The sequence below is a fragment of the Eufriesea mexicana genome, unplaced genomic scaffold (genome assembly GCF_001483705.2).
Source record: "Eufriesea mexicana isolate 0111107269 unplaced genomic scaffold, ASM148370v2 scaffold7871, whole genome shotgun sequence".
Lineage (NCBI taxonomy): Eukaryota > Metazoa > Arthropoda > Insecta > Hymenoptera > Apidae > Eufriesea > Eufriesea mexicana.
This window is the reverse complement of record NW_016915648.1, coordinates 43811-54531: the sequence shown is the minus strand read 5'-3', so window position 1 is coordinate 54531 and position 10721 is coordinate 43811. Positions and strand designations below refer to the sequence as shown.

The 10721-nt window shown below is 40.4% G+C and overlaps 1 protein-coding gene and 2 pseudogenes across 1 annotated transcript in view; all 3 read right to left on the bottom strand.

Annotated features, from left to right (window-relative positions):
• Positions 1 to 396: 396 nt before the first annotated feature.
• On the bottom strand, positions 397 to 1954 carry LOC108552717 (piggyBac transposable element-derived protein 4-like; annotated as a pseudogene).
• A 330-nt stretch (positions 1955 to 2284) lies between these two features.
• LOC108552716 (piggyBac transposable element-derived protein 4-like) lies at positions 2285 to 5336 on the bottom strand (annotated as a pseudogene).
• A 3510-nt stretch (positions 5337 to 8846) lies between these two features.
• Positions 8847 to 10721, bottom strand: part of LOC108552715 (uncharacterized) — a 5488-nt gene continuing 3613 nt past the window's right edge. The window contains 1 exon segment of the mRNA XM_017907372.1: positions 8847 to 9548. Coding sequence (XP_017762861.1) covers positions 8847 to 9548 — 702 coding nt within the window.

Sequence of the window (10721 nt, the reverse complement as noted above, 5' to 3'; positions counted from 1 at the left end):
CAGCCACACCGTGTCAAAAGATTTCTCCAAGTCTACAAGAACCGCGCCTACGCATTCGTCGGCATTTCTCGTCCAACAAATGTCCGACGTGAATTTGGAAATCGCGTGTATCGTGGAGTGTTGGTACCTGAACCCGAATTGCGTCTCCGTGGTAATGCCATTCGCGTCGTCAGATCTTCGTTTACTTACTTTTTTATCGTTATTAATTTTGCCGTCTTCCAGGCGGTAGGAAAATACATCCTGTTCAGGCAATTGTTGAATATTATCGCGTGATTAACCCTTAGAGTGCTGAATACTCGCGGCCTATGTGGTCCGTACGGACGGCGCGCGGCCAGCGCTGACGATCGCTGTGGACGGAATACTTTTTCGCTAGACTGAACTCTGTTGATGAACTATTCAAAGCGCAGTAAACGGTAAATCCTCAGATTTTCTCTCTCCTCCTCCTACCATGCTTCTCCGTTGGAAATATTTTCTTAAAATGTCTCTTATCAAAGCTAAATGAAACTCACTAAATTTTTGTTTGGATGCAGTCGATTTTTGGTATAAAATATATGCATTATATACAGCTAAATCTAACAAGTGGAAAAATAATTTTTTGTACCACTTTATAGTTTTCCTTAGCGAATTAAGTGTACTCAAAATCATATCAACTCTATGTACAGTACCCATGTTGGAATTATAGTCTGCAATACACGATGGTTTCTTCTTATATAATCCTGTACGATAATCCCTCTTCTCAGTTTCAATCAATGCAGCTACATGTGCGGAAGACAACATCCAAACCTCCTTTTTATCATGTCATTTCATTGCCAATAAAATGTCAGTCGATCGGTAGCACATTTCTCCTCTCTTCAACTTTTCTTCCATCTGGGGCATTTCTCTTATATTTTTACGAACGGTTCCAGACGCGTTGGTTTTGTTTTCGTGTAATAATGTATATAAACGTGGACTCGTGTACCAATTATCCGTAATTAGTGTATGGCCCTTTCCAAGATATGGCTGAAGCAGCGTCATCGCAACATCAGAGATTCCCATGGCTGTGTTACTTCTACTAATGTTTGTTTTTTTGCCCAGTATAAATTATGAAGTCCAACGCATAATTAGTTTTACAGTCGCAAATGAGAAATAGTTTAATTCCGATCCTACTTCTCTTGGATAGTATACACTGTTTAAATTAACATCTGTTCTTGTACAGCAAAAGACCTTCGTCGATGCATACATTTTTGTAAGGTGCAAATGACTGCGAAAAGGAAACCTTTAATTTATCTATTACTGGCCGTATTTTTGCTAAAGGATCGTCACTTGCTGTATTGTTATCGTTGAAGTGCAACATTTGTAATAATACCATGTATCGATCTCGAGCCATTATTTTCCGGAAAATATTGCTTTTCAACAGTTCGTCCATAGACCAATATTCTCTCAAAGACAGTTTCTTCGAACGTGGCATTAGCATTGAAATGCATAAAAATACGTACATTTCAGGGACCGAAGCATCCTTCCAATTCGTCAAATGGGAATTCTTTTTATATGCTGTACACTGTTGTACGCATTTGAAATAATTATTTGTCTGCTCGGTAATTTGAGCGACTAATTCTTCCGAAAATATCATTTGAAAGGCATCTAAGGGTGTTGATTCTGGATTCAGATTTCCTTTTACTCCAGCATTTTGTTCGTCAAAGATATGTAGTTTAGGCCCTAAATTCGTTTTTGACCACAATAATATTCCCGTTTGGTGAGAGGTCTCGATATTTGCAGGTACTTCTGAAGTTTCCTCTTCTGAAGATGTACTTAGTTTTCTGGGCCGTTTCCTATTTATTCTTCTTCGATCGATCAATTCTTCACTGTCTGACGATGGTGGATCGAACTGGTACACGTCATTCATCAAATCGCCTGAATCGTAATCTTCTATTTCGCTGTCGTCTCTTGTAAAATATTCTTCAATATTATTTGCCATTTTTAAGGGTGTCACGAGTAAAAGATAATGAAATAGATTATATAGGGCATTATCGTAATATATTATACTGCTACTACGATCACAACTCTTACGAGTAACAAGATTTGCCTCGGTTCGCGAAACAGATGCGACTGTCCGCGAAACAGGTAAACAACTGTTATAACGAGACATTGGCATTTGTTTACTGCCATTGCTAAGAAATGCATTTATATTTATCTCGCATACGCATAATGGTATTACTTCTGCGTAGGTGCTCGAAAAAATTGACAAACGCATATATGCGTCCTTAGTCCATGCCGGACACTTAACAGAAAACGCATATATGTGTCCTTAGTCCACACCGATAGCTTTCGCCAGACGCATATATGCGTCCATAGCACTCTAAGGGTTAAATATATATTGCAGCGGGAGGTTTTTTAAAGCTGAAGTGGGTCGCAACAAGTGTCGGCGCTCGTCGCGGTCGTCGGGACAATCGTCACGGCGTTGTAGACGGTTTCCAACTGTCCTTTCGTCCTCTGACTCCAGAGCTTTTAAAGCGGTCGAGTGTTCGTGGAAGGGGTAAAAAAAAACCCGCCAACCCGCGCGCGGGAAAAACTAAGTTTCCGCGGGAACCACCCTCGCGCGGGAAAGTCGTGCTGACCGCCCAGGGAGGTCGTAAGTTAAAACGACCGTTGGTCTGCAACATCGCTGCCTGATCCCAGGCTAATCCCCGGCATGACATTGACGATAGCCAATGCCATCCGCGGGACAATGCCTGTTGACCGGCAGCGACTGCTGCTGTGTTGCTGGGACGTACCCGGTGCACTCGCGACCCTAATGTCCCTGCTCCTTTCGCATGAGCGTAGTGGCGGAATCTTAGCCGCCACAAAGCAATATTGGGAATGTTGTCGAAATTGGAGGATTTTTTGTTATTGAGTTTTTTGAATGTTAGTTTCAATTCTGTAAATGACGTAAAATAGTCTTTGGGTACGCGTTCGTCCTTTGGGCTGTCCACTGGGTTGTCTTCGTCGAATGTGCATATTGTCTTGTCGTTCAGTCGGTCTTTCAGGATTTCCTGTTTAAATCCATCGATTTTTTGTCCGATTATATGGAAAAGCTGTTCTTTACCCATGTGCAAGTTTTGAGTATGCATCGATTCAAAGTGCCTACTAAGAACATTTAATTTGTCTTCAGTCTCCGTTACGAGGATGCTTCGTCGTGCGTCCGTCTGACGAGTGTCGAATCGTACATTTGAATTTCGAAGGAGGCATGCATTCGTCGTAGGAATTTTTAAGGTTCCTATGGTGCTTGCCTCTTTCAGTCGAAATATACTACTGATCGCGGGGAAAAACTTCGAATGTTGACGCGGAGATATTTTTGAAATCTTCACATTCCAGAAACCGTTCACCGATGCATGGAATGCTTTTTTAAGCTCGTATCTAGTGTCTTTGAGAGAGGCTTTAAGCGATGCTATTAACCGTTTTAGTGCTAAGCAATTTTTGTAAATATGTATGAAAAGTGCTATGCCTATTTTGATTATTTTAAAGGAAAGAATAATGGTGTCAAATAAAACACTCTAATTTAGACAAATATGATTTAATTATTATTATTCTTTTTTTATTATAAAGGAAAAATGTTCTTTGACATGAATAAAATAATAAACATAACATATCAATATTATTGTCTTAATTTTTTCGTTTTTGGAAATAAAAATAATAAAGAAAAATATCTCAACAAGTATGCTTTGCCGCACAAACAGCATGTAGGCCTTTCTTACAGCGGGCGCAAATAAGTCGGGATCGCTTTACACTCCCTATTTTTCTACACACCACGCACTGGCGTAAGCTACGTCCTGGTAATTTTTCCAGAGCAAATCTTTTGGTTGATGAAGATGGTTGTGTTGACACGCTATTTTTATGATTCATCCGCTCCTTTTCGATATCTTCGATAATCTTCGATGTGAATTGGAGCCGAGTAATTTGTTTTTCAGTAGTGTTTGAGACATATAAAATATAAGAGTTCAGCACCATTCTTCCAAATAAATTGAATACTACTTTCTTCCAATATTTTAGGGTTCTTCGCTCGTCCAAATACACATATAACATTTTGTCCGACTCATCCACACCTCCCATGTATTTATTGTAGTCATCAATCACGCTCGGTTTCACCTTTTCGTATTCAAAATTCCCTTTCTTTTTCTTGATCGTCACATTCTCAGTATCTGCATTGGATGAGATCAATATGACTGGGTTTGTTTTGGACTTTTTGTCTCTGAAAGAACACATCAAAATATCTTTATGTGCTAGGTATTTGGCTTCCCCTACGGTTGCTTTCTTAGCTTCTGGAGGAATCTCTTTTCGATTGCGTCTTATTGTTCCAGTTAGGTATGTATTCTGTTTCAAAAGGGATTTGGCCAGGCGTAAGCTTGTGTAAAAATTGTCTGTAAACAAATGGTAACCTTTGTTTAGATAATTTCCAATTCAAAGCAATTTTTGCACTACTGCAAATCCAAGACCATATTTTTCTAGTGAATCTCTGTCGTCTGTGCTTTTAGCTCCTTTGTAGCAGAAAAGCCCAATCAATATTTAGAAACCGAATCGCAAAGCATCCAAAATTTGATCCCCCATTTATGATGTTTCTTGTTTGGGATGTATTGTTTTATGGCAGAGTGGCAGTGAGTACCAACTAACGACTCATCGATAGACAATTGTTGGTTCGGTATGTAATGTCGCTGAAATACAGTGTTTGCGTGTTTGACAAGCACATCAAACCTGCCACACGGGTCATAATTTGGATGGCCTGGTTCAAATAATAACCTATTGTCAACCAAGTGAAAAAACTTCAAAATCAGCTGAAATCTATCCCTTGAAAACATTTTTCCAAACCATGGTATATATCGGGAATTTTTTATCCAATAACTATAAACTGTTGGCCTTCTCGTAATCCCCATTTCGATTAAGACTGCAATAAAGGCTTTTATTTCGTGTACTGTTGTCGGTGTCCACTTTTTTGCTCGAGAATTTGCAGGAGCTGCATGTGAAGCCAAAAACTGGGTAACATTTTGATTCGTTTCCTTTACGATGGTTTTGAGCAATGACATAGTAAAAAATAAATTGAAATAGGTTATGGGTGTGGCATCAGAAGGAGGCGCCCGTCTAGGTCCAGAAGTCTCGAAAAAATTATTTGTTGCTTTAGAAAACACTTTTGTCGGAGGAATATTGGCGAAAGTTGGTGTTTCATCTGTTTCTGAAGATGAATTTGAAGTAGAAGACTCATTTTGAATCCTCAATCGTTTTTTTCGATGCACTATAATACTGTTATCATCACTGTTTGAATCCGTTGTTTCACTCTCCACATAATCACTAGAGATCGAATCATCGTCCGAAGTAAAAGCACATGACATGGTTATTTTTGCTAAATAATATATAATAACGGTAAAAAATTATTTTTAAAAGTATAAGAATGCACTCTAGTAACAAATTATGCGCGAGATTAGAATACGTTTACTCTCACGGAGCACCAAAAACACACTGCCCTGCGCAGCAGTTTTGCGCCGCGCCGCAATTTTCGACACAAACTATCGGATCAGTTTTGCGCGCGTAGCACTCTAACGGTTAAAGTATCGTTTCTGCTCGAGTACGATTCGAGTCTCGTGAGTCTGTTCAGTCGCGTGAATATGAGACTTTTCTGTGCGCGTAACTGTTTAATGCGCGGAGTAACGTATTTATCCGTTGTGTTACTGTTTTTTTACACGAGGAATCGTACAATCTCTATGGCTCTGTTTATGTCGGTGTTCAGTTTGTCCAGGAAATCGTCTATTTTTTCTATTCTTAAATTTCTGTTGTTTGGTACGTCCGGGATATCGGTCAGGTATTTTGTAAATTTCGTCCAGTCAGCTTTATAGAAGTTGAATAGGTCCGGGATGACTGATTCGTCTGTTTCTAGCGTACCCATCGAGGGTATCGATATTTCCATCAACACTGCTCGATGGTCGCTATCATATTCGAACGAGTCTAGGGTGTGGTGGCTGGGTGTGTTGTGAAATGCAATGCGACCATCCGCTAAGCAGAGGTCTATGAAGGCCCCGCTTTTCGGATAGGATGGTACTGCTGTCCTATGGATGGGGGTATAGTTTTTGAGGGCCCACACGTTCAGTTTTGTCCCTCTGCTATTGTTTGTGGCATTACCCCAGGAGTGATGTTTCGCGTTCAGGTCACCGGCTAAGATATAATAATTATTGACTCTATATAATTGAAGCTGCCTGAATAGCGATTTAAACTCTGCCATAAACTCTTTGTTACCATTGAGCGCCGCGTACCCTGCGATTATGAATAGCTTAGCCCTTTGAGGGCCCACACGTTCAGTTTTGTCCCTCTGCTATTGTTTGTGGCATTACCCCAGGAGTGATATTTCGCGTTCAGGTCACCGGCTAAGATATAATAATTATTGACTCTATATAATTCAAGCTGTCTGAATAGCGATTTAAACTCTGCCATAAACTCTTTGTTACCATTGAGTGCCGCGTACCCTGCGATTACGAATAGCTTAGCCGCGCCTTGAAGCTTTATTTCTATAACTGTTGATTTTGATATAACGAAGCTTTTGCCTGTCGTTTCGTGGTGTAAGCAAATGTGTCTAAATTTAATGTCTTTACGTATGACGATGCCCGTTCCTCCAGCTTGTTTAGCATTAGGTCTATCATTTCGCACAAAATTGTAATTTTCGAATACAATTCTGTATCTGGCGTTTAATTTAGTCTCACAAAGCAACACCATGTCTGGCTTGCGGTCGTTGAGACAATCTTCTCCGAGTAGCGTTGCATTGAACGTGTCAGTCGGTGTGACTCGCGTCGGTTTGTTGCGACCACGTTAGCGATTTGATTCGTTTCTGTATGCGTATGTACATGTTTGCCCGAGAGAATCGCGCTGTAGGAAATAGCCGGATTGATGGTCTTATTCGCGATTTGTTGTTTCCGTTCCCTTTCCGCTTTGATCATTTCTTTGCGTGTATCTATCTGTTGCTTCATTTCTTGAAGCTTTGGGCATCCTCTGTAGGAAGCGGGATGCCCAAAGCTTTTGCAATTAACGCAGAAAGGTTTGTCGACTGTCTTGTCTGTTCTCGTGCACCCTCCTGGATTGTGTTGGAGATTGCATTTTACACATCGGTATTCTAAATTACAATTCAGTGCGATGCGACCAATTCGTTGGCACCTCTTGCACTGGTCTCGACCTTTTTTAATTACTTTTTCCCAGTGTATCAGGGAATGAAGTACGATCTCAATTTGTTTTAAATTATCTATTTTGCTGCTAGGAGACAGCCGAACTATGTAAATTGGCAGTTTTCTCCCTTCTTGAATAGATTTCCGCGTTTCGAATTTCTTAACGGTTTGAAATTTAATATCGGGGATGTTTCTTGCGCGGAGATGTTGAGGACGATTTCCGGCTCAAAGTCACCGTCGAGATTCTTTAGTAACATCGACGTGTTCCTCGTTACTTTTGGGGAATAGGCAAAGAACTTTATCGTGCGCGGAGATCGAATCAACGTGTAAGAGGTGCTTGTCATTCGTGATTTTTTCTGTGTAAAACTCACGAATCGCATTAGAGACTATTTCAATTGTCGTTTTCGTCGGCGTATCGATTACCGTTATGGGGGGAGGCCTTGTGCCTCTTATCTGCTTATCAGTAGTTTTCGGTACGTTGTGATGCCCGTCCGTGTTGATTGTTCTAATTTTCTTCGCCGATGGTGGAGGAGGTGTTTCCATCCTTCGGGGTTGCTGGTGAAGGCTCGTACTGCTGCAGGCCGCTGGGCTCCTGGCTTGGCTGGATGGGGCCGAGGTCTTTTGGTTGACCCGACTTTTGTCCATGAATCCTTGTCTTCCGTTGTTGCTGTTTTCCTCCGGGGTCGAAGGGTTTTTTTGGGGTCCTCGTTACCTGGGTCGGCGGCTCGGCTTGGCTGGGTGGCGAAGGATGGGAATTTCCACTGTTATTCTTCTCTCTCTCCTCTTCCAGTTGTTTGGACAGATATTCCACTGTTTTATTTAATTTTTATATGATTTTCAGTAAATAATCGTATTGTGCTGGTTTTCCGTTTTCTTCTGCTGTCTACTTAGTAAGGGCTGATTTATTTGTTGGCGCCATATTTAGCGACTGCGATGGTTGTACTGTTGTACTTTTCTTTAGCGATTAACCTTGGCACGGCTTTTAGAGTTTTCGTGCTTTTTATGTTGGATGTGTTTTCTATTTGTGCATTTATTTTATTCATGCACTTCCGTATTAATCCTTTTTCTTTTATTTTTCTCAAAACTTCATCGATGTTATCGATTCTGCTATTTTCATTTATCCATGGCGTTTCTTCTGATTTGTTTTGCACTGTTTGCAAGGGATTAGACCCTTGTGTATTTGATGTGATATCTATTTTGATATTTCGTCACTGCACTATGGAACGTTATAGAACTGCACTATAGAAAGCGTTTTCACCCTTGGTACACAGCAGGTATGCGTTCTAGGTTTGCTTTGACTGCGGAGGAGGATTGGGCGGCACGTCCGTCACCCTCGTAGGTCTAGGCAAAAAGTGGGAACTTTCGGGTGTTACTGTTAGGCCACAACACCATTTCAAAATCTTGGGAAATAAATCTGTAGTTAAAGAAGTAATAAAACTTTAAAACTTTAATTGTAAATATTTCAAAAAGTATTGAGTGGTGGCGGGTATAATGGTATATATCCTTGGACTGCATGACGAAATTTACAATCCTACAAAGTTTCAATTAAATCGGTGACCCGAAGACTTGCAACTCTCCTTGTTAGATTTACATGTATTGCAAAAAGTCACGACTTTTTTCGTCAAATTTTTGGCTGTCTTGCGTCTTAATAGGTTTGCATTTTTATTGTAACATCCTGAACAATATCTGCGGACTTTATGCGCGTCCCTCAAAAGCTAATTTTTTATACCACTTTAGAATTCTTCTCAAATGACTGCTATATGCACTTATTTGGTCCTACAAGTCAATAAAGGTCTTTGCCTTATTATATTCAGCTATAATTTTGGGTTTGCGGCAAAATCCTCTTTTTGTTATCACATTTATCATTTCGCTTGAATGTTTTGTCGACAGGACCAAACCGTCTCTCTTGTTTTTCCACTTCAGCACTGTAATACCATTATTATTTTCTTTGGCGATAATTTCTCTGAATTTCAATTTACTACTTATTACTTCGTATGGATTTCTTTCACGATGTGTTCGAAGTGTACTAATCAGATGTGTATTTTTGTCTATCAGCTTATTTGCCAAATCTACACTGGTGTACCAATTATCAGTATACAACGTATGACCTTTATGAAATAAAGTGTTAAATAAACACATTACAATATTTATTGGTGTTGTGTTTTTCTTGTCAAGAGTCTTTCCAGCGTAGATATGAAAATTGTATGTGAATCCATGCTTACAGCACAACTTAAATATTTTTATGCCATATTTGTGTATTGTCTGCTTCAAATACTGCCTGAATATGATTCGCCCGCGGAATGGGATTAGTGATTCATCGATGCATAGTACCTCGGGTGGATCATAATATTTTACAAAATTTTTATTTAAACTTTCGATGATCTCGATAAGTAGACTCTAAAATTCTCTATTCGGCGTTTCGTAGAGAACTGATTTCGTTGTCGATTCGATTTGAACTGCCTGACAACTCGATTGGAACTCGACTCTTCGACGATTCGATTAGAGAACTCAATTCTTTGACGATTGAAAGGGAACTCATGTTCCTCGATTTTCCTAAGATCATTCTATCAGCCAAATATTATTAATATAATTATAAATATAATTGGCTGATTTGACCAAGGCCGTTCTGCGATTACCTCGAAGGAAGGGAAGATTCCCCCAAACGAATACGGTAGTGAAGGAAACCCTCTCTTCCATGGTGAGGTACGTGGGGTCCACCCGCGCGCTGATGACCCCATCGGCCGTTTATGGCCCCTCGCTAGGGCCTGAGACTCGCAACGTGTGCGGACCACGTGAAGTCCTTAGGCCCATTGTCAGCCAAGTCTTAAGAGCCGTCGCCTAATTTCGTTAAATTAGGCTTGTTGCGTCCCGAACACTGTAACTCACGCGGTGCGAGTTTCGCGGGGTTGTAAGGCCCGTTTACGCAGATGCGGCAATGTTGCGGGAATGCGGCCTACTCTAAATTAATAGAGCTAGGGCTGGTTATGGTTGAACTACAAGTTCCGATGCGTGACTGTCTCCTGCGCTGAGTTGATGGTGGGTTCTGGATGATAGTCTGGTCATGACGATTGTCCTGTTTTCGTGAGATTTTAGAACTCTCTCGTAATTGCTGTCTCGGTGGTTTCATAAGTTTAGTCTATCTACTGTTTGGTTCATGTGAAATGTAAGTGGCGGGTGTGTGTCTTCCTATTGGTTGTGAATAATATTGGAGGCGTGTGTTAGCTTCGACGTCTTTCTGTGGTAGTGGATGTTTAAATAATTTGGGTGGCTCCTGTGGCTTTTTGTGTTTTTAAGTTTCGTGTTTGTTCGGTTATTTCTTCCACTGTTAGTTCCTGTTCTGCATCATCTTCGACGTGTCTTTTCCACCTAGCAAGTTCATAAAATGTGTTTTTCATCTTTCTATTGGTATATCGTTCCTTATCCTTATCCTTTTTTTTCTGTATTTATTTATTATTTTCCATGCTTCCGTGCCCGATCTTATTGCCTTTATTTCTGCCGTTAATTTTTCCGCTGCCTCTAACCTTTTCTTTTTACATAATTCTCTGTGACACTCTCTACTCCTTATATAGC